General features: G+C 45.2%; 1 protein-coding gene across 4 annotated transcripts in view; it reads left to right on the top strand.

The window, feature by feature from the left end:
• The first annotated feature begins 18040 nt into the window (after nt 1-18040).
• SSBP3 (single stranded DNA binding protein 3) overlaps nt 18041-23451 on the top strand; it is a 360221-nt gene continuing 354810 nt past the window's right edge. For all 4 annotated transcript variants that reach the window (XM_086952603.1, XM_086952611.1, XM_086952618.1 and 1 more), the window contains exons 1-3: nt 18041-18313; nt 22686-22758; nt 22928-22989. In XM_086952603.1, the coding sequence (XP_086808729.1) occupies nt 18258-18313; nt 22686-22758; nt 22928-22989 (191 nt within the window). In that variant the 5' untranslated portion in view covers nt 18041-18257. The remainder of the gene's footprint in view (nt 18314-22685; nt 22759-22927; nt 22990-23451) is intronic.

The raw sequence follows: 23451 nt of genomic DNA on the forward strand, positions 1-23451 counted from the left end.
CAACAGGTATTCATCTAAAGCTATCCGGCTGCCAAAGCTAAATACCAGCTACTATAACTTGAATTAACTGCAAAGGTGTACATACGGCATTGCATTTTTGGGGTAAAAAATTAGGTCAGTGGTCAGAGACAACAATGGAAGATAACTATTCTAGGCCACTCTTTCCAGCAAAGTTGTCTAAAAACAAATTAAATACAGAAAGAAGAACGTGCAGCGTACAAAATACGCTGCACGTTCATTGTACGTGGGAAGAATTAAAATTTGTAAAGTTCAGAAACGACACAGAAAAGTTACCTGCAGGCTGAAATGTTTATGTAGTGGGAATCCTAGCAAGCTAGAACACCGACAATTAGGATAGGTGCTTGGGGGTGAAAGCGGAAACCCGTTTGCAGCCTCAGGCGCTTGTCGGAGTTCACTCGCAGGAAGTTCACAGGTTTTGCAGCTTCAAGCGTGCGGATGACACGGCCGGTCCTTAAGAACTGTGTCCAAAAAAGCTTCTTAATTGCAGGGTTACAGGCTTCAGGGCGCGCTCGGTTGTCAAGAACGGCTCGAGAGCACCGCAACAGCACTTTAAGGCGGCCGATCATTAAGCCCAAACAGTTTTTTCCCCAGTCAGCTGTGCGATCAGATGGCGACATGCATGGACTTCTAAAAAATTTCGTTTGGAAACAAAAAACAGGGAAAGCAGAAAACCTACTGGAAACGGGAGAGGCTTTTAAACAAAGAAAGATGCATCTGTGAATTTCGTCAGACGAGACTGCACAAAAAATCGGTTCACTGCCAATGAAGCAGACTCGGAATTGTGATGTGTACAAAAGTTCCCAATTGATGCTCAGGTCTGACCGGATTAAAGTCCGAAGCCGAGTCACATTTAATGACACTCGGGTAGGAGACGACAAGGAACTGGACCTTTGAAAGGCATGCACGGTCCGCACGAAAATACAAACAAGCCCTCGGCATTTCTGTGGCGGGGGGCGGGGGAGCGCAGTAAGTACGGAGAGACGGGGAGCAAATGGGAGCGAGGCATTGCGCAGACAGGGGCGGGGGAGAGCATTCCTTTGAAGTGTGAAGCTCTCGGCATTGCGGGGAGCAAACGGCAATCGCGTGCACGGGCACATGCACTATGCGTAATCCGCCTGCCAAAGCCCTCTTGTTCAGCTTTCCTGTTGCACTCTCTACATGTATGATTTGCATATGGCCATGTCTGAACTGGGGTGGTGTGGAGTGTAAAAAAACGATGGATTTAGGCCCAGATCTCTGTACTGGGGTGAATGTATGACATTGTTCTGCATTCTGTCCATCAACTGTTGTTTTGCATCTCTCTATATGTCTCGACATCTGCAATGCGCAAGCGCATTGGCAAAGGTCGAGACCTAAAAATTTAACAGCCAACACATGTTTCGTCTTGCTTAAATCTAGCATTTGACTTCTTCAGGGCTGCAACCCAAAATGACATCATATAAGTACAACTCCAAGGTTCACACGTACACATTTCTGCAAATACTGTTCATAAATTCGAGCTACATAAAGGGTAAACATTCACAAACCAGTAACCCGTGTCTCAAGGAAAGAGGGATAGAACCAAGTTCCCAACAAGATATCACCATTGAATGTGCCACTCTATAATTAATTCTAGAGTCCATATAGCCTCCAATAACAAAGGCTACTACCAATCTCTTGTAATGTCTGGTCATCTGTTCAATGTTCCTTCACATTGTACTCTCAACCCAAATCAAATTTAATTCCTCATATGCAAAAATAAATCCCTGAGGAGAAATATAAAATGTGTCATCATCATTTCTCCTTTATTAGTATGTCCAGATAAAACCACAGTAATAATATCACCACAAAGTAAACTCGTCAGCCCAAAATACATTCGTAATCTAATGCGGATCAAGGCGATGTACCCACCATCTCTTATATGCTATCTTCCTATTACAATCACCAAAATTTATACAGAATCCAAAGTACGGGCATGTCTATTAGATTGATTGAATCGATACTTTATTCGATATTGTCATATCATAAAAGTACATTGATCATAAAAACATTGGGATTAAAAAATGCATTTCATTAAAATTGGTTAAAAATTACTATATACATTTAAAACATAATACAAACCAAAGATTACTGACAATATTAAGTATCACAATGTTAAAAAGTTAGTTATTAATTAGTGATCGTATCCATACGGCCTAAGTATTGATAACATTATATATCCTTGTGCGAATGAGCCCGGCGCTTGATAAGTACTTAGCCACACCTCAAACAATGAAAAGTGGGAACGTATTGGTTGTAATAATACGGAGGGCAACCCAAAAGTCTCTAGTCCCAAGCTCCCTGCAAACTGGTCTAAGCCATCTCTGTCTTGCCCTCTTATAGGTTTTACAGCCAAACAGAAAATGTGCAAGGGATTCTGTTTTGCAGGGACCACAAGGGCATGCACCATTCAGTGATCTTGAGGCTTTCCATCCTTTAGTGAATTGATTAAGAGGTAAAGTTCCATATCTCATCTTTAAAAAGATCACTCTATCTCTAGGTGTTGTTATCAGGTCTAGAAAGGGTTCCAGCTTTCTAAGTGGTTTATGTTCTATAAATTGCGTAGTTAAAAAAGTAGTGAGTGCAGAGTAGTGAGTAGTGAGTAGTGAATGCAGAGTAGTGAGTGCAGAGTAGTGAGTGCAGAGTAGTGAGTGTAGAGTAGTGAGTAGTGAGTGCAGTGTAGTGAGTAGTGAGTGCAGTGTCACACGTGTAAATGCTTCCTCGAACTACAGGCCAAAAGTTGTGTCCGTTCTCCAGGGATGTAAAAGCAGCATAAACACTAGTTCAATTAATGGAACCCCAATCAAGATTACAACTAATCCCAGCCAAGGAAATCGACTGTGCATAACCAGGGGCCATGCAAGCAATGATTGGTCCTGGTTGTCATCAGCACTAAATTCCAGCTCCCAACACACTCTGTCCTGCAAATTTAGCCCGATCCTACCAACACACTCCCATTGAGCGAGTAAAAACTTTAGACAAAAAGAGAATTATCGAGAGCTTAAAAATACTAACGTGGAACGTATCAGGCCTCAAAAAACTGCTACTGAATCAAGCCGCGGTGAAATTCTTGGAGGAAGCAGACATCATATGCATACAGGAAACTTGGCTGACCCAACTGCTGTCGCTAAGAGGATATGCAGAATATGGCAAAGCAGCAAAAAAGAATAACATATTTGGAAGACCCTCGGGGGGGACCTGCGTCTATATTAAACACTCGTTGAACATAGAATTCATGGAACTTCATAACCAACCAGACACCCTTCAGGCGGGCATTTTGAAATTCCCCCATTCCAACAACGGCACTGCTCCAATATTATTAATCAACATCTATCATAACATGCAGGAGAACACAGCTAATTCGCTCACACTTGCAAAACAATTAGAATCCTTACTGCTACACCACTCATCATTAGACTGTATTATCCTCGGTGACTTCAACATCCACAACATAGGGTTCCCTTCTGAGCAAAAACAACAGCGCGGGGCCGCCAAAGCACTCAATGAACTTTTAAAATCCTACAATCTGGAGACGGCGCACACAGTGCTCTTAAAGAATACCCCGGGAGCCTTGGTCGGTCCTACGTACAACAAACAAACGACGATCGACTACATCATTCTAAGCGATAAACTGCAAGCCCAAATGACAAACTTCATTGTACACCAACGCAACGACAGCGACCATGCAGCTCTAACAATCACCATGAATTTATCAGTGAATCCATGACATAGGCCCGTATGCATCGGAGAAACGGACGGCCAAGAATTAATAAAGCTGCCCAGAAGAATTAAATGGGGACAAGTAGCCACCGCATCTTTTAACAACTGGGCAAACTCGTGGGCAGGTTGGCCACCGCGCATACACAGCCATGACGCAATAGCAATATGGGATGGAATCACCGCCACCTTAGCGGCAATACTTCGGGGACGCGGGGACAAACAAACTACAATCTACTGGCATCCCCCGACGGCCTTTGGATTTAACGCAGAAATCAAAACAAGTGCAAAGGATTTAAATAAAAAACGAAAAGCCCTCAGTAAAAACCGCTCAATCACAAACAAAATACAACTGCAGGAGGCGTCAAAGAGCCACTCCAAAAAAGTGTGGGCTGCAAAGCGTAACCATTGCGAGGCTCAGTGGCTGAAAATCTTCGATTTGTTGAGCCCCAGGAAATCACAGGAGTTCTGGAGTTACATAAGCCACCTTGGTCGAGGCACAAATCACAAAGAAAACTCCCTTGAGGCATCAGCCTTGGTCTCCCATGTAAAAGCACTCTACAACGAAGAACGACCAATCAATCAGCCACTCGACACGCCCCCACTAAGAGAGAACCCGGCTTTAATCATCGAAACATCGCCCCCTCCCGGAAAATCTCTAGTGTTCAAAATACTTAAAAAAATCAGACCAAACGGCGCACCGGGCCCCAATGGCCTCCCAGGCCACTTGTTCAAATCAAACATTGAATTCTGGTCTGAAAATCTGACCCATCTATACACTGACTGCTGGCTAACGGGGGATGTGCCGGACTCATGGCGAGGCTCGCTCTTGCACCCAATCCATAAGAAAGGGACTAAATCGGATCCAACCAACTACCGCATGACCCCCCTCCTGAAGGACCTTACAGACTGGGCAAGCAAAGAAAATCTCCTGCCATTCTGTCAAACCGGCTTTAGACCAGGGTCCTCGACCGTAGACAATATCATTGCACTTTCCTACCTAGCCAATCAAGCGCGGGCGCGTAAAAGCCTCCCATTATTCGCCTGCTTCATCGATTACTCAGCTGCGTTCGATGGAGTAGATCGCACCATCCTATGGAGAAAGCTGGTCCACTGGAACATCGACCCCTCTCTGTTAAGAGCGATACAATCCTTATATCAAAACACCTGGGTAAGAATCAAACTTTCAAGCGATTCTGCAACCGACAAGATTGAAACAAACCGGGGCTTAAAACAAGGGTGCGTGTTGGCACCCCTGCTGTTTTAATTTATATACAGCAGACATGGAGACAGCCCTGTCGGGGGCCGCTTTAGCAACACCAAAGATAGGGGCAACCAAAATTAATTTTATGCAATACGCGGATGACCTCGTAATCCTGGATCACACAAAAATAGGGCTTCAAAAGGCACTCACCGCCCTGGCAACATACAATAACAAAAACAGGTTGGTAGCAAACCCGACCAAGTCAAAAATAGTCATCTTCGGGCACTACCCCAAAAAAAACAAGAGCAAAATGGAGCCTCGGCCACCTGACCTTGGACAGCACACAGAAATACACATACCTGGGGGTCTCCTTTCACGAATCGGGGTTGTGTGGCACCCACCTAAAGAAAATTCAGGGCAAAGGGAAGACCATCACCTTCGCCCTATGTAAACTACAAGCCTCCTTACAAAGCCCATCATCAACTGCCATTCAAAGAGTCCTCAAGGCCAAGTTAATGCCGGCCCTCAATTATGCACAACAGGCGTATCCAGGAAAACTGAACAAGGAGTTGGAAAAAATTTACTGCGGGCATACAAGAGATTGTATCATTTACCAAAATGTACAAGAAATACTCTAATTTGCCTGGAATTTTCACTCAACCAACAAAATCTGGAAGAGATGGCAGCCTTAAGCAAATATTACTACTTAACAACAGCGGCACGTGACAACACACTGAAGGCCGTCTTGAAACATATCTTCATGGTACCCGGGAACCCCTGGTCAGCTACCATTGAAATGGCAAAAACCCAACTTAACCTGGCGATCGAGTCATGGAATCTAGACCTTGTCAACTACACGACCATCAAACATGCGATAAAAAAGCAAGTGCGTGCCTGCTCTCGGGACTTGGACCTTGAGTCTCTCGCAAAAAGAGCCTTTCATGAGTCTCTATGCTTGCCGCACACTGCGTACAACCCCCGAAACCATCTCATGCAGGCCGTGGGTCTCCCAGCCCTCCAAAAGATCCTAGCCTACAGACTGCACCCCCTCCTGCTCAAAGAACTATACCATCCGGGAAATGCGGGCACGGGAGCTCGGGAATGCAGACTCTGTAACTACAAACGTGAGTCATTGGCCCACTTACTATTCTGCTGCCCTGCCCTACGTGCACCCCGTACCCTCTACCTCAGGCCCATCCTTAGGGACGCGGGGACACGCACAGCTAAGGAGGCAATCCACCATTTATACTCCTTGAGCATAGTAAAACAGATGGCCTCGTTCGGAAAGTTTATACAACAGACCCGGTCCGAGCTGATGGCAGCCAAGGGCGCACAGGAATAGAGACATTGTTGCGGGACACTGGGTGGCACTTACAGGTCCCTGACTGCGTGTGCCACTTTGAACTCTGAGAACTTTTTATAAATGCTTGCCCGCAGAAACATTTTTGGTTTTAACTTTTGTAATTTTATACTCTGGTCTTAATGTAATGGTTTTAAGTAACCACACAATAAAGTTATTCATTCATTCATTCATTCATTAGTGAGTGCAGTGTAGTGAGTGCAGAGTAGTGAGTGCAGAGTAGTGAGTGCAGAGTAGTGAGTGCAGAGTAGTGAGTAGTGAGTGCAGAGTAGTGAGTAGTGAGTGCAGAGTAGTGAGTGCAGAGTAGTGAGTATTGAGTGCAGAGTAGTGAGTGCAGAGTAGTGAGTAGTGAGTGCAGATTAGTGAGTAGTGAGTGCAGAGTAGCGAGTAGTTAGTGCAGAGTAGTGAGTGCAGAGTAGTGAGTAGTGAGTGCAGAGTAGTGAGTGCAGAGTGCAGAGTAGTGAGTGCAGAGTAGTGAGTAGTGAGTGCAGAGTAGTGAGTGCAGAGTAGTGAGTATTGAGTGCAGAGTAGTGACTGCAGAGTAGTGAGTAGTGAGTGCAGATTAGTGAGTAGTGAGTGCAGAGTAGTGAGTAGTTAGTGCAGAGTAGTGAGTGCAGAGTAGTGAGTAGTGAGTTCAGAGTAGTGAGTGCAGAGTAGTGAGTAGTGAGTGCAGAGTAGTGAGTGCAGAGTAGTGAGTAGTGAGTGCAGAGTGGTGAGTAGTGAGTGCAGAGTAGTGAGTGCAGAGTAGTGAGTAGTTAGTGCAGAGTAGTGAGTGCAGAGTAGTGAGTAGTGAGTGCAGTGTAGTGAGTAGTGAGTGCAGTGTAGTGAGTGCAGAGTAGTGAGTGCAGAGTAGTAAGTGCAGAGTAGTAAGTGCAGAGTGCAGAGTAGTGAGTGCAGAGTAGTGAGTAGTGAGTGCAGAGTAGTGAGTAGTGAGTGCAGAGTAGTGAGTAGTGAGTGCAGAGTAGTGAATGCAGAGTAGTGAGTACAGATTAGTGAGTAGTGAGTGCAGAGTAGTGAGTAGTTAGTGCAGAGTAGTGAGTGCAGAGTAGTGAGTAGTGAGTGCAGAGTAGTGAGTGCAGAGTAGTGAGTAGTGAGTGCAGGGTAGTGAGTGCAGAGTAGTGAGTGCAGAGTAGTGAGTAGTGAGTGCAGAGTAGTGAGTAGTGAGTGCAGAGTAGAGAGTAGTGAGTGCAGATTAGTGAGTGCAGAGTAGTGAATGCAGACTGTGAGTGCACATCATCAGAGCTATGTGAATAATAACTGTATCAGCCCCGTGCGTGAGGTGCATCATCCACATTGCTCAGGTCACCCAAATTCCTGCACTCTCTACCACACTGTTTTCAAGAACAGCATACTCTTGCACACACTCTCACTGCTCACCAATTCAAAGTTTGCTAAACATTTTATGCAACGCATTGTCATACACAATGCCAATAATTCAAACGTTAATGCTGCGAGACCTATTGCATTGTAAATGCTTGTCTCCTTTATCCTCAGAATGGTGTTTTTTATTTGTCGGTACGATCCCAGGGCTATCCTCCCTAAGTAAGGGAGTTACCTCATCGTTATCCTCCCTGTCATATTTTCCCGGACATTTGATTTTATTGCAGCTAATTTGGCTGGGGTATCACTCAAGGCCCTACCACACAGTCAGTCAATTCCTTCCATCCCTTCGAACATGGAGTAGCGATTAAATGTGGGGACATTAAAGCCATAGGTGGAAAAGTTGCGGCCTCTGGTTGGTGGGGGGTATATTGGTCTTTTCAGCAATGATTGTGGGTAAAAGTAGGTCAGGTCTCGAGTTGTGATTCCCTCCCTATCTCTCCCGTCATACCATTCTCCAATGTATTTGGAGACTCTGTGGTCTCTAAAATTTATGATGATCATGTCCCCTTTTTGATCCTTCGGTCTGCGACCCAACCACCCAACCCTTCTCACATTCAATATTTCCCCATTTAAGTTAGGTGACAATGGTCTATTATTTGCCAACCAATGTATCACCATATTCTTCAAAGTATGGAAGTTTTCTCGTTTACCATCTTCTAATTCAGGTACCCCTGTCATGATTACTACAAAAGGTGCTGCCTGAGGTGGAAGATCTACATTCCTCTTGGATACGCTGGGTGAATTATAGTTTAAATTACTCTTATTTTCTTTTGGGTTAATTGTATTGGTTTGGTTACTGTTTGTTTTTTGTATTCTCAAAGTGTCAGAGAAAACCTCGAGAATCCTCAGTCACAAAACTCATCATATTATGCAACTACGAAACATCATCACTCATACATATAATATGCTCACCTGAATACCCCGTCACAATTAAGACTAAATCAACCAAGTATCTTCAGTCCACGTATGTTCTCGATTGCGCGTCTCCTAAAATTCGCCAAAAGCGTAAAATTATAATACCCACGTTCAACTCTTCTAAAATGTGCACAAGTACCTAAACCAAACATATCCACTCACCTCCTGTAATGACCGTCGCGCAGCGCTCTCAAGTTATCAGCGTATCGCTCCACTTCCAAAATATATAACGAATAGATTCACGAGTATGTGATATGTAAATTCCAAAAAATAATGTGAATTAGACTCGTCCCACGTAACTTGTCAGAAAGAGCCTCCCCTACAAGCACCCCCATCAGGCTTCTTTACTCACCGCATGTCCTTAGCACAGTCCGTGCATACTGACGCCGGCTTGCATCTCAAGCGTCATTTTGGACTGTCTATTTACACAGTCTCAAATTGGCGCCATCTTTGCCTAGTTTCTGATCTTATAAGTATTTAAACAGTTTAAAAACATCGTTCCTAAGTTACGTTCTTACTACATTCTTCAAGTGAGCCAATATTGCAATCATAATCTCGACTAACAAATACTATTATAATGTATTTCAAAAACTACTCCACCTCCTTAGTCTCGCATAATTACGTATTAGCTCCTTCCAAATTTCATTGTGTAGTTTTCTTGGAGAACTACTAGAAAACTATGTGCACCACTCGTAATTAGCACAAGTAAGTTCAAAGCTCTTCATAATATAACACTTAAACATCCGAACATAATCTGGTGGGTCATTCATCAAGTGAGCCAATATTAAAATCACAGTCTCGACTATCAAGTACTATTATAATGTTTATAAAAAACTACTCCACCTCCATAATCTCGTGTCATTATGTGTTATCTCATTCCAAATCTCATTGTGTAGTGTTCTTGCAGAACTACTAGAAGACACTGTACATCAATCGTATCTAGCACAAGTAAATTCAAATTTCACCATAAAACCGATTAAACAACCTAACATAATCTGGTGGATCAAGTGTCTATAATGTGTGCTCCAGTCAAACTAATGATCCTCAAGTATGTTCACGCAAACAGGAGAGACCAATATAGGTCTTCCAAATGATAAATATTAATGTGAGGATAAAGATAAAACCAAATGCCTAAGATACCATCAACATGGGCACATATCCAATCTCCATAGCTCTTCACTATGCAACAAGGTAGTCAAAGCAATACATATTTCAGTTCAAATACAGGTTGTCATAGATACCTAGTTATCTACATCGTCAGTCACCAATCCGTAGAGGCTATGTAAGAAAAATAGTTAAGATTGAGAAAGTAATACAGAAGTGAAAGAGTGTAATAAAGAGTAAACAAGGGCTAATGGAAAATAGGAGACAAGTTAACTCCATTGAACAGTAATCTCAACATCCTGTCTATTTACATCTAAAATTTCAGAAGCACAGTCATATCCAAAATATTTGCCAGAGTTACATTCTCATATTTCATACATTCCATAGACGACATAAACTTCCATATACAAATCTATTCATCATTGTACTTCCATTATGGTGTGGCGCCAGAAACTACTCACACCACATAATCCAGATTGCAACACAATAGTACATTACCAAGAGGTCCGATCATTCTTGACCTAAGAGGTACTGAAATTCGTTATCAATGTTCATTTCAAGTTCTACAGCTTTAAGTTTCATCAGCCAAAGAACTTCCCTTCGCCTTAATCTGAGTTGTCTATTGCCACCTCTAGAGTCTTGCTTAACATGATCTATGCCATGAAAACTGAAGACATGTTGGTCCCTGTTCTCATAATTACGTATAGCATGGCACGCAATAGGGTAACGAGTATCTCCATTTTTTAGAGCTCTAAAGTGTTCCAACATCCTGTCTCTGAGTCTTCTGATCGTACTTCCCACATAAATCATTTTACAGGAACATACTATTACATATATCACATAAGTCGTAGCACAATTGATAAACCTGTTAATTGTAAGATTCCCTGTGTCATTGTAATTAAAAGCAGTCACTTTATTCACAGCCCATCTGCATGAACTACATCTTCCACACTTATAGAAGCCTTTCAATCTATTCACCAACCAAGTTGTTTGTTCTGGTTTGTTTGGGTAGCTAGGGCTTACTAGATTTGACAGTGTCACGCCTCTTCTGAACGTCAGACTAGGCTTCTCAGTAATATAGGGCAACAAATCATTATCTGTTCTAAGCAGATGCCAATGTTTCCTAAGTATTGAGTACAGTTTGTTACTGTCAGAACTGTAATGTGTGAGTAAGCGTACAGCACCTCCCCTCTGCTCTTAATACCTTAGTTTCTTAATCTTTAGAGTCCTCATACGCTTAAGCCCTCGTTCCCTTACCACTGCCTTATTTATCACATTCTTCTCATAACCTCTCGCCATGAATCTACGTGACATATCTGCCAAGTTAGTTTCAAAGTCCTGCTAGTTTGTACAATTTCTCCTGGCGCATACCATTTCGCCGTAAGGTATCGCATTGATTTGACTATTCGGATGACAACTACTCACATGTAGTAATAAATTACAACTAGTAGCCTTCCTATACATCCTACTACACAGTCTGTTGTCATCTACAAATAATTCAAAGTCTAAGAAAGAGATGTGGTCTTTGTCATAGTGTGTTGTAAAACGCAAATTCAATTTGTTTTCATTTAAGTAGTCAAAAAAAACGTTCAATTCATCAACAGGTCATGTCCAAATCAACAAACAGTCGTCTATGAAACAACCCCAGTAATGGATATACTCAATCCATTTGCGCCCCCTATGGTCCAGTTCCACTCCGCCTCAAACCATCCCATAAATAGGTTGGCAAAAGACAGAGCGAATCTGGAGCCCATCGCTGTACCAAGGCGTTGCTTGTACCAATTCCCATCAAATAAAAGAACATTATTTTTCAGAACCATTTCTCTCATCTTCAAGATCATCTGTGTATGATCGTAATATTCTGCTGATCTCCTACTTAAGAAGGTCTCAATTGCGTGTAAACCCAGTTGGTGGTCAATATTGGTGTACAGTGACACCACATTGAGTGTCACCATAATCATCCCGGGTTCCCAGATTACGTCACTCATAATGTTGAGTACATGCTTAGTATCTTCAATAAATGAAGGGAGGTTTTGTACATGTGGTCTTAGAAAGGTTTCCACGAATTGGGAGAGCCTCTCAGTCGGTCCTCCTATGCCCGAGATGATCGGTGTCCCCGGTGGTCTATCTCTACATTTGTGCACCTTGGGTAAAGTGTACATACAGGGGATCTGGGAGCAACCACTAGTAAATATGTATATTCATCATGATCTAGTAATGTCTGGTCATACCATACTTAAGCTGTTGATTAATTTCATTAGTCAATACTCCCAGAGGTTTACTTGTCAGTTGCTCATAATACAATTCATTGTTAAGTTGCGAGTAAACCTTATCATTATATTCTTTAGCATCCATAACAACAATGTTACCCCCTTTGTCTGCCATATGAATAGTCACATCCTTGTTATTTCCCAGTTCTTTTAAGGCTGCTCTCTCTCCCCTTGTTAGGTTATCCCCTCTTTTATTAGATTTGTTCTTACGAGATCTATCAATAATCCTGTCCAAGTCATAATTGACTGATCTGTAAAAAGCATCAATAGTATTACCTGTTGCAAGTTGTGGTGTCCACTTGGACTTCATTCGTAACCCACTACTCTCACTCTGGAAGCGGTTGACCTCAAATTCTTCAAGTAATTGGGAAACAGTAACTGGATCATCCTCTTTCTCTGTCAGTGACAACAATAATTGTGTATCCTTAATCTCTTGTATGTTTAAGTTGCTCACATCCTTTATTTCCAAATGTTTGGCCTTCTCAGGTACATTCACCAAAAACGTTTTAGCTTCAACCGTCTAACAAACTTATATAGATCGATCTTAGTCATATACCATTCTATTTGTGTCATTGGACAAAAGCCTAATCCCTTCTTCAATATCGCCAGTCATGCCCTAAAGAATGTCGATTGAAGAGGGACTCTCTGTCATGAATTTTCGCAGAGTAATATTTTTATGTTTGGTTCCTGTAAAGGTTTTGTGAAATCTTGTCTTCAATTTAAAAACAGAATACAGTGTTACACAGTTTTGTGCCAGTTGCACGATCTTTGTTTTTATTTTCCAGGCAGACCAAGAATCGCGGAACATACCAACAATCTGATCGACCCTCCGATGGGTAAAATGAGGGACTCATTCAGGTATGACAAAAGTGATGTAATAGTGTTTACAGAAGGTATGCAGTTCCTATGTGATAGGGGGAGGATTGGAAGGAAAGGGGGTGAAGGGGAAAGAACAGGTTTTTCTTTGTTCTGCCCTGTCACACCCCAAGAGGTGTCATGCTTCATCAAAGGGCGGTTGCCCCTCGTCAGGCCGGCGCTGCAATGCCTAATGGGCTCCCGAAACCGGGGCTCTTTGTCGGGGATCTTTTGAAGAGGAAGCCGTTAGGTGTGTGCGGGTGTGGGGGCGGGGTAATGCACAGTGAGAAATTAAATTAAAATAGGTATAGAGCAGTTCTCTTCAGTCATTTTTTAATGAAAAGGTAGCTCTAGCCTCAATAAAAACAAAAGTGGGCCCCTTTGAGGATGATAATGTTCCTAAGGGGCAGTCTTAGTGTGTGTATGGTCAACATGTTTCGTGCCTCTACTCGCCCCTAACGGGTCAATTGGCATTTCTTCAGGACCGTGATAAAGAACAGTGGATGTGTGCACAACCTCCTGGTATTCAAATAGTGGATGTGAATTATAAGGGCCGGTAGAGACCCTAGTTGACGTTAACTGGGGAATTGGTAGACTCCTAGGAGAGCATCATGGGCCAACGGGGAAAGCCGGAGCACATAGTTACTCTGGTGTTAGGTTCAATTAAGCAACTTGCTGAGATCCTACCCTAGCTCCAGGGCCCCTATCACATAGGAACTGCATACCTTCTTTAAAAGTGATGTAATGCCACCTATTTCTTTTATTTTTAAGGTTTTATATAGCACTGGCTAGACCCGGAGGTATCAGTGCGCTTTACATGAGTATCAGATCATAGTTACAGGTTACATCGTTACAAAGGTTACACAGTTATTAGAGCATGGCAACATAGCAATGGTGTAGCTATGGGGGGCCGAGGGGGGCGGTCCGCCCCAGGCGGCACTATTTTAGGGGTGGTGGCGCGGCGCCTCAGCAGTATCGGAATCAACACGACACCGGCACTAAATCATCATTGGCAGCCAAAGTGCGTTGCGCAGCATAACTAAGCCTTGATTGGCCAGTGTGTGGAAATTCTACTGCATTGCATGCACCACCTGAGCCTATTTTAAAAGTGTACCTTCACGTTTGGATCAGGGGCCGCCAATCTGGAAGCTCGAAAGCACTACGAATGATGGCCCTGCAAACATTTATCATGCAGAGCCCGCCCATGGCAGACTTTTAAACTGTCCTGTAGTTACTTGTAAGGTCGGGATAAACAATAAGCACAAATACGTAAGGGGAAAAGCAGGCAAGGGGAGAAATTCAGGGGAGAGGGATAGAAGCAGGGGAAGTATACAGCTAATGAAGGCGGGAAAAAGGAGGGACCTACATGTCATTAGGTTTGTGTTGTATAAGAAGTCACGCTGATGCTTAAATAGTTGTAGAAATGCACGGTTTAATGGAGCAAGGAACAGCAGTCTCCCTAACGCTTGCTGGCCAGGCACAGAACTGAGTAGTAATATAGGAACCCACTATATGTAAATGATCATTGACCACATAGTTGTACTTTAGTTCAAGATTTATTATTTTTGTTTGGTTTTATAAAAATATATATTTTTAGGTCTCGCCTGTCGATGCGCATGCGCATCGAGCAAGGCGAGAGTATTGGCACTTATCCACTCTTTATCCACACTGCAAGGAATCGTGGCGATTCCTTGCAGTGCACGAGAAATTTAAGCTCAATGCGCATGCGCATTGAGCTTAAATGCGCGTGCACATGCCCCCAGCCGCCTGCCTTGCCTACTCTCTCTCACAGCCTCCCCCAGCTCCGCCCCCTCACTACTTGATTGCACGGCCGCTAGGCCGTGCCTCCCCTACTCTCCTCCCCCCTCCTCCTCTCCTCCCCTGCCTGCCTGCCGCTAGGCCGTGCCTCCCCTACTCTCCTCCCCCCTCCTCCTCCTACTCTCCTCCCCTGCCTGCCTGCCGTGTCGCACCTCTCCCCTCTCCGCCCCCTCCCCTGCCCGCCGTGTTACGGTGAAAGGCTTGTTTTTAAAAGTGTTGTGTATACTAACTCTCAGCCATGTCATTCCCCAGCCCTGCTATTCAGCACTTTTTCTCTCAGCTGTGTTCTGGTAAACACATTATGGTTTTAACTACTTTTTTTGGGGAGGAGCCTGCCTGCACGACAAGCTCACCGATGTAAGAAAAGCTGATCCGGTGGTTGCAAAACACGCTGTTTGCTCGACATTTGTGGTGTCTGTTAACGAGGAGTTTTAACATGCAGGCTCAAAGCGCACAACTGCTCCTCATTACAGATGGCCGCGTGCCAGAAGATTTTTGGACGCAGGAGCTGAAATATAGCTCCACAACATCAGTTTAAATAAAAAAAATAAACCTGCAGGGTTATGTTTTTTTCTGCACGCTCCCTGCGCAGCTCCAGCCCGCCCTTTGCTTGACACCATGTCCGGCCGCGCGCCAAGCACTGCAAGCCCTGTGTTCGGATGTCGCGGTGGCACGTGATGGGCGGAAACCTCCGCCCAATCAGCGCGGACATGTGCCTCTCGTTATGTGTCGCCCTTCTCATATCGCCTGAAAAACACACTGTTTTGTTCTGGTTGCCTGGACTGCTCTAGTGAGCTTAAGGAAGTGACGTCATAACCCTGCCAAACAGTTGTCTTTTTGTTATGCTCATTTCTTAACAACCAAAAAAGTATATTTAAAAAAAAAAACGGGTTCAAGTCTCAAAGTCACAGATACATTCTTGCAACACTGTTTCTCATTTTACATATGCAGGGTTGCAATACTGTTGTAGCCATGGTAACTCGTGTGCCAAATAGCTAAAATATCACAATTTACAGAGTCCCCCTCACTCACCCTCACTCACCCTCACTCACCCTCACTCACCCTCAACCACTCACCCTCACTCACCCTCACCCTCACTCACCCTCACCCTCACTCACCCTCACCCTCACCCTCACTCACCCTCACTCACCCTCACCCTCACCCTCACTCACCCTCACCCTCACTCACCCTCACTCTCACTCATCCTCACTCACCCTCACCCACCCTCAACCCCTCACCCTAACTCACCCTCACTCACCCTCACTCACCCTCAACCCCTCACCCTCACTCACCCTCACTCTCACTCATCCTCACTCACCCTCACCCACCCTCAACCCCTCACCCTCACCCACCCTCAACCCCTCACCCTAACTCACCCTCACTCACCCTCAACCCCTCACCCTCACTCACCCTCAACCCCTCACCCTCACTCACCCTCAACCCCTCACCCTCACCCACACTCACCCACACTCACCCCCACTCACCCTCACTCACACTCACTCACCCACCCTCACTCACCCTCACCCTCACTCACCCTCACTCACCCTCACCCTCACTCACCCTCACTCACCCTCACCCTCACTCACCCTCAACCCCTCACCTCACTCACCCTCAACCCCTCACCCACCCTAAACCCCTCACCCTCACTCACCCTCAACCCCTCACCCTCAACCCCTCACTCACCCTCACTCACCCTCACCCTCAACACCTCAGCCTCACCCTCACTCACCCTCAACCCCTCACCCTCACTCACCCTCACTCACCCTCAACCTCATGCTAAAGATTTACAAAAAAAACCATAAACAATTCTAAAAGCACTAACTCTAATGCTGCGAGACCTATTGCATTTCTAATGCTTGTTTTTTAAATGAATTTAGTAAAAGATGACTGATAAATATTTTTAAGAAGCCTTTTTATGCATTTCTAAATCAATAATAGTTTATCATCAAAGGTGCAAAGACAAACATATGACAAGACATAAAATTAGACAGAAGAAGATGAATAAACATGATGTAGGCAAAGCGGTAGATGCACTACGCGCGTTTCGACTCGTTAGCCTTCATCGGGTGACCCGTCTTTGACTTAAAACAGCTCAAGTAGAAAGGGGGAGCTGGTCGAGAATCCTAGCTATATAGTTAGCTATATCGTTAATGAACGAAATCTTCCAGGAGATCACATGTGCATCATATAATCCTTGTATCTACATTTCCCCTACAACTACGTTGGGTCTACAAGATTGAACAACTATATAGCTAGGATTCTATAATATACAACAGTTTGCTGAAATACATTTTCAAAAATAAGTTATGTGCACACCATGATTAAAACCTTACCCCCCCAACAGTGTTATCAACTATAACCTTTCCATTGATGACTGGAATTCAATAAAGTTGATTTTTTAGATAACTTAAACGTTCGCACTGTTAATCCTAGGGAAGCTGTGAACTGGGTCCCTCTTCCAGAGAGAGCTGTTGATGATTGGTAAGTGACTTGAGCCAAGGGAGTCTCATCAGATTGATTTTTTTCCTGTAGTTACCAAAATGGGGGAAAAAATGCAGAATTTCACGATTGCTCGAGCACAGCTACTATAAGGGAAAAGAAACGGAGCGAGGTGGACATTTATGGCGCCTTATCAACAGGTGAGGTTGTGCACATCCGCTTGCACCAGCAGCGGTGGTGCTGGCATGCAGCTCACCAAACAAGCATTGGCATAGCCAATAGGTCTTGCTTTTGGGACCTTATAAGTATTTAGTTATGCAGCACAATATCCTTGGTGCAACAACACCAACCGTTGCATGGCTGAACACTTACAAGGTCCCAAAGGCGAGACCTATTGGCTATGCCAATGCTTGTTTATATATTCACTAATTTACATGCTAGCACGAAGTGCATTCCTCACCTCCAAATTTGACTAGAAGTTGTAATTCACATTAAAATATAGAGCACAACGCCAGATTTGACTTTTACTTAATTTAGCATAATTTTTCGGGATTTTCATATTTGTCCAAAATTCAAATCACACATTTTTTTCACACCCATTCTACTTTTGCGACCGCTGGAATTTCAGAGACCTGACACCCCATTTTCATTTTTTATCATCCTCCCTCGTTCTCCATAGGATTCCATTCGCTTCATTTCTCATCTTTCCAGATCCTCCCTTCCTTCTCTTCCCTGGACTACAGCACCAGAGACTCACTTTAACGTACTACTTTCTTGTTAAGAACAAAAAAACACGAAGCTGCAACTGTGTCCCTAGCAGGCGCGTGCCCTTACGTTTGATTGACACGCTTTCGGGCCCTCGGGATCGCGCACGTCGGTCGCCGAGCGCCCATTGGCTGACGGAAGTATCAGCGTCCCCTGCTTGGCTCCGCCCACGTCCTGTGAGCTCTGGAGCGGGTGTCCTAGAGCCGCCGCCGCCGCTGCCGGGTGTCCAAGTGTTGCTGTGCCGGGCAGAGCAGCGACAGCTCCGGGAGAGAGGATGGGGTCCGGGCCCAGGAGGCCGCTCTGACAGCCAGGCAGGGAATAAGCGAGCACAGAGGGTCGAGGCCGAGCGGAGCCGGAGGCTTGATTCAGCGGGAGCCACGCCAGCACCATGTTCGCTAAAGGGAAGGGCTCGGCGGTGCCTTCGGACGGGCAGGCTCGGGAGAAGTAAGAGCGGCTTCCATTGTCCGGGGATCCCTGTGCACGGGCCGGATGGTGGGACTCAGCTCTGCCTGAACAGGGCGCCCCAGCCGAGATCTGATTGTTCACCCCTCGGGTGAAGCAGCCCATTGAACACCCCCTTGAATGGACGGGTCACTGCACCCCCTGGATGGAGGGGCAGTGTTTACCTCATGGCTGGAGGGGGGGCCTGTTCACTTCTTGGACACCTTTGGTGCTACTGGTAACCCCCTGGATGGAGGGGGCTGCATTGTTCAATGCTTTCTTGGAGGGGGCATGTACAGCTCCTGGATGGTGTGGCCATTGTTCACCCCTTGCCTGGCGGACCTCATTGCTATCGTCCTGGATGGAGAGTGTATTGTTTACTCCCTGGATGGAGAGGCCCCTGGATTGAGGGTCTCCACTGGCGTGAACGGGTTGCTCTCCTCCTCCATGGAATACTGTTTCTGAGCCCCAAGAATGGGGGAGGGGGGCACATTTTGACCCCTACGCTGCGTGTCGTTGTTGTAGCCCTCCTCATTCCTGTAATGTCCCCTACAGCCCGTCACACCGGGTGGCATGTCTAATATTGAAGCCCCTAGGTTGTTAACCCCCGCGGTACTGGGCTGTTTTGGAATTAATTCCCTTGGGTGTGTGGTTGTAGTTTTTTGTGTTGCATTTCTCATTGTTTTATTGCTGATTGCATACACTGTTTTTGTTTTACCCACAATGCTTTTATTTGTTTGGTGGGGACGCCCTTCCAAGTCTCAAAGTTGGGGGCCCATCTTGCGTATTTATATTATTAGAGGAGTTACCGAGCGCCCTATTTCCGTGCTTATCAAGCTCTTTTATTGCACCTTTTTTTGTGAGGGCTTGGTTTTGTTGTCCCAGACTAAGTATATTTTTGTGCATTCCCTGGATTTTAGTTGAATGGGTTATTTCATTCCTGCTCCCTTGGATGTGTTTTTATTTGCAGGGTGGGGTGTACGATGTTGAAGCTGCTGGCTTTCTGAAGTGGGGGTAGTAGTTGTTTTAGGTCTGGTGTCGGCACCTTTCTTTGAGAGCAACGTGTATGTCTTCCTGTGCTCTTCATACTGATGCTTTGACCCCCGTGGCTGAAGACGCTCGGGCTCCATTGTTATCCCTGTGTTTAGACCGCCCTCCTTGGTGGTGTGTGTGTGTAGTAAAGGGATGCAGCGCAGTACCTCTCTGTGTTCACATCAGCTCCCCCTTGCCCCACGGCGCCCATAATTCTTAAGGACCTCCACTCCCGCTGGGTTGCTTAACTAAGGCCATCGTTGTTGTTGCCCAGTTTGCCGTTTTCGTCGGCTCCTTTGTTGGTTGGAGGTCTTGGTGCCTGCTAATTTTTGCTGCTATCCTGACCTTGGTTTATTGTCGAAGACCACGCGCTCCATCTGACTGATGTGTTGGAGAGCTCTTGGCTTCCTTAAGGTTTGCGTGTGTTGGTGAAAGCTTTGCATACGTTTCTTTGGCTGTTGTGTGCTGGGGTTTTTGCTCCCCACCAAGTCTGGTTTATTTGATCTGTATGTGGTGGAAGGGGTCGCTTGTAAAATTTGTGTTAGTGGGAGGGGGGAGCGCTATTGTAACGTTGTGTGCACTGGGACAGTGTAGGCAACGTTTTTGTGGTGTATCCTTTGTTTCCTGACGTTACACAGCTAGCTCTTAGGCTGGAAGATGTTGTAGTGGTCCTAAATCCATATACATGGTTTATAATATAACTTTCTACTCGTACGTGTCGGGGAGATCATAGTTCTTTACCTGTTGTGTACTCGGGGAAGAGCTTAATATCTTCTTGTCAGGGGTGTCCTGGAAGAGATTGTGGTTCCCTTTTATAATGGTGTTGGGTTGGGGGGTATTGGCTCCTTTTGGCAGTGCACTGGATGAGATCTTTTTGCTTGGGGATGTACTGGTGGAGATCTTGGCTTCCTTTCCCCATGTGTGTATTTGGAGGTGCAGGGTCTTGTCTCCCACTGCTCTGATGTGTATTTGGGCAGATATCGGCTGGTACTGAGCGAGGAGAACTTGCACCACGGGGCCCAATGGCCTTCTGCTGGTGGTGTGCTGGGGGAGAGCATGGCCTCTTCGTCTGGTTGTGTACTGTGGGATATGTGGGGCCTCTTCTGCTGGGTGGTGAACTGTGGGATATATTGGCCTTGTCTGCCGGATCGTGTACTGTGGGATCTATTGGCCTCATCTGCCGGATGGTGTGCTGTGGGATTTGTAGGGCTTTCTGTGCCGGGTGGTATACTGTGGGATATATTGGCCTCGTCTGCTGGGTGGTGTACTGTGGAATATGTTGGGCTTCCTCTGCCGGGTGGTGTACTGTGGGAGATATTGGCCTCCTCTGTCAGATGGTGTATTGGTGGAGATATTGGCCACCTCTACCAAGTGGAGTACTATGGGAGATCTTGGCTTCTTTTATCTGTGTGTATTGGAGGGGTGGTCTTGACTCGCACTGCTGTGTGGTGCACTAGAGAAGATAATTTGTCTCCTCTTCCGGGTGATGTGCTTAAATCCTGGTCTTCTGCAGGATGGTGTCCTGGACGAGATCTTGTTCTCCTCTGCTGGGTGGTATACGTGGGGAGAGCAAGGCATTTTGTACTCATGGTGTTTTATGAGCAAGATGCACAGCCTTACCCTGGGTGCATTGGGAACAAGCATTTGCAATGCAATAGGTCTCGCATTAACGAGAGTTGAGAAATTGGTATTGTAAATGAAGGCATTGTCATTTACAATGCCAATAGGTTAAGCTCTTGCAAAAGCAACACATATTACATTGCAACTGCTAGTGTCTGTGCTATAAAACAATAATAGTTAGCAGAGAGCGTGTCCTGCCTCCAACAGCAGGAAGGACAAGGCTATTAGAGAAAATGGTGCTCGGATGCTGTAACTAAAGACTACAGAGTAACAACTCCCATAACAGTGGGTGTCGCTATGGGAGGTTACAATATGAGACATGGCAGTGCTAAGGAGGGATTACTAAGCCTATTGACCAATGAACAGCCACAGTTTACAGTGGTAATGACGCAAGCCAATGAAAAATATGGGTGTAGAGCGGGTGGAGCTTCAAGTCCGTAGCTGAATATAGTATTCCTTGCAGCGCATGCGCTACCCAGGCTCGATCTGAAAATTATGGGACAAGTATTTTGTGTTCTGACATGGTTGCAACAGGTGCAATCCCTGTGCAGTTGTTCAAATTCTTGTTGGAAAAGTGTGTGTGTAGGGGGGCTCAGAAAGGGCAGTAGGAGCATGGATGTTTGGCTCATCTTTTCTTGTAGTTAGTCTATACACCTTATTTTTGTTAGTCTCCAGGCACCTCAGTTTGGTGGAAATAGGAGAAAAAATAAAGTTCTTTAGATTTCTCTTCCCATCCAGAGAAACGTCAGTTGTATATATTTAGCAGAGAATGCTGCACCCTGTTCTTTGTAGGGAAAAGGAACTATTTTCAATTAAGCTACAAATCTATCTCGGGATTCTCAGGACCCCTCTCTGGGAAAATGCCAGGAGTGGGCCAGGATCCTTAGTGCTTTTGAGACCTCGGGATGCCTCTTAATGTTGGACGACTATTGGCATTTCGATCTGTTCTGGGGAAGTGCAGGATACCCACTCCATCCCTGGGAAGGACTCTGACACTCTTTTCTTTTTAATATATTGGGTGACTTTGTATGACACCAGTCGGGGGTTGGACTCTGCTCTGGATGCTGGGTGGTCGTTGGCCTGTTTTCTTTCCATAGCTATAATTTATCATACTGTTGTACTGGGAATTCTTTTAACCTCCCCTCGTTTTCCAGCCTATCCCCCCTCTTAGTTTGGGGGTGGTAAACGTCAATACACTGGATCAGCCATGCACACTAGAGGCTACAGTTAACCCTGTGACCACACATCTGTTGGAAATAAGCCATGAAGATTCTACGTCATCATTGTAGGGGCTGCCTTCTGTTTGGGTGGGAGACTTACATGCGGTGGAGTTGATTTGTTTGTGGTGGAGCTGGTTTGACTGTTTCAACTTCGTTTTCAAGCACTTGTAGCCATCGGCTTTTGGAAACGGATTAAAACAAAGAAGCACAGTAATCCTCGCCAAATGTGTTAACCTTTAGAATTCAGAATTTGTTGGTAATGCAAATACTAACTGAAGGAGGGGTGGATCCAGGCGGTGGCTGAGCACCACATCCTGTTTGACAGTGCTGTTGGGGGAGAGGCACTTTCATATACAAAGGAGACTGTTCTGTCCCAGATAAGACTTTTATCCCCGATAAGTCCGTCTCTGCGGGTTTGTGTGTCTTCAGGGGGGCGCGGGGGCATGTGATGTAACATGGTTATACTCTTTATTCAGCTGCTTCTCTTTGTTGTCCTTCCACAGATTAGCCTTGTACGTCTATGAGTATTTGCTGCACGTCGGAGCCCAGAAGTCCGCACAGACGTTCTTGTCGGAGGTAGGTGTCCTACATTTACTTTGAGCTTTCATTGCAAGTCAGTATTGTATGCACCATTGGTCACTTTTGTTTCCTCTTGGGTTTGCATCTGTGCCACTCTGTTTTAGGTGACTTCCCTGGCCGTTGAATGAATATGGCAACCCTTCACCTGTTTCTTTTTGTTTTGCAGATCCGGTGGGAGAAAAATATCACGTTAGGGGAACCTCCTGGGTTTTTACATTCATGGTGGTGGTAAGTGGCTACTAGTCGGTTCTTTTTTTTTTTTTTTTATGGAGCTGTGCACTCTGACACCACTTGACTCACAGAAGAAGTCTTTTATGGACTTTAATATCTGCATTTAGTAGGCAGGCTATGCTCCCAATGGGGATTCGAACACCAGACACCCCCTCCGGTAGAAAGAATAGATCTGAGCAATTTTTGGAGCTCACCCCTCTATTGTTGCCTGGAATATCATTTTAATAACTTGTTTAATGTAAGACTTGATACTGCAGATCTACGTTTCGAAGTGCTGTATATAGCTGATGTTGCTATTGTAGCCCAATGTATCGTACTGGGATGCTGGTCAAGTGATGGGAGGCTAATTCGTCCTTGCAGGGTTTGAACTTGTGAGCTTCCCATCATTGCTTTGGTTGAGTGGCAACTGTTAGCAGCTCATTGGGGTACCCCTTCACCTCCGCACTGCACCATCACTGA

Source organism: Lissotriton vulgaris, chromosome 1_1, assembly GCF_964263255.1.
Source record: "Lissotriton vulgaris chromosome 1_1, aLisVul1.2, whole genome shotgun sequence".
NCBI classification, from domain to species: Eukaryota; Metazoa; Chordata; class Amphibia; order Caudata; family Salamandridae; genus Lissotriton; species Lissotriton vulgaris.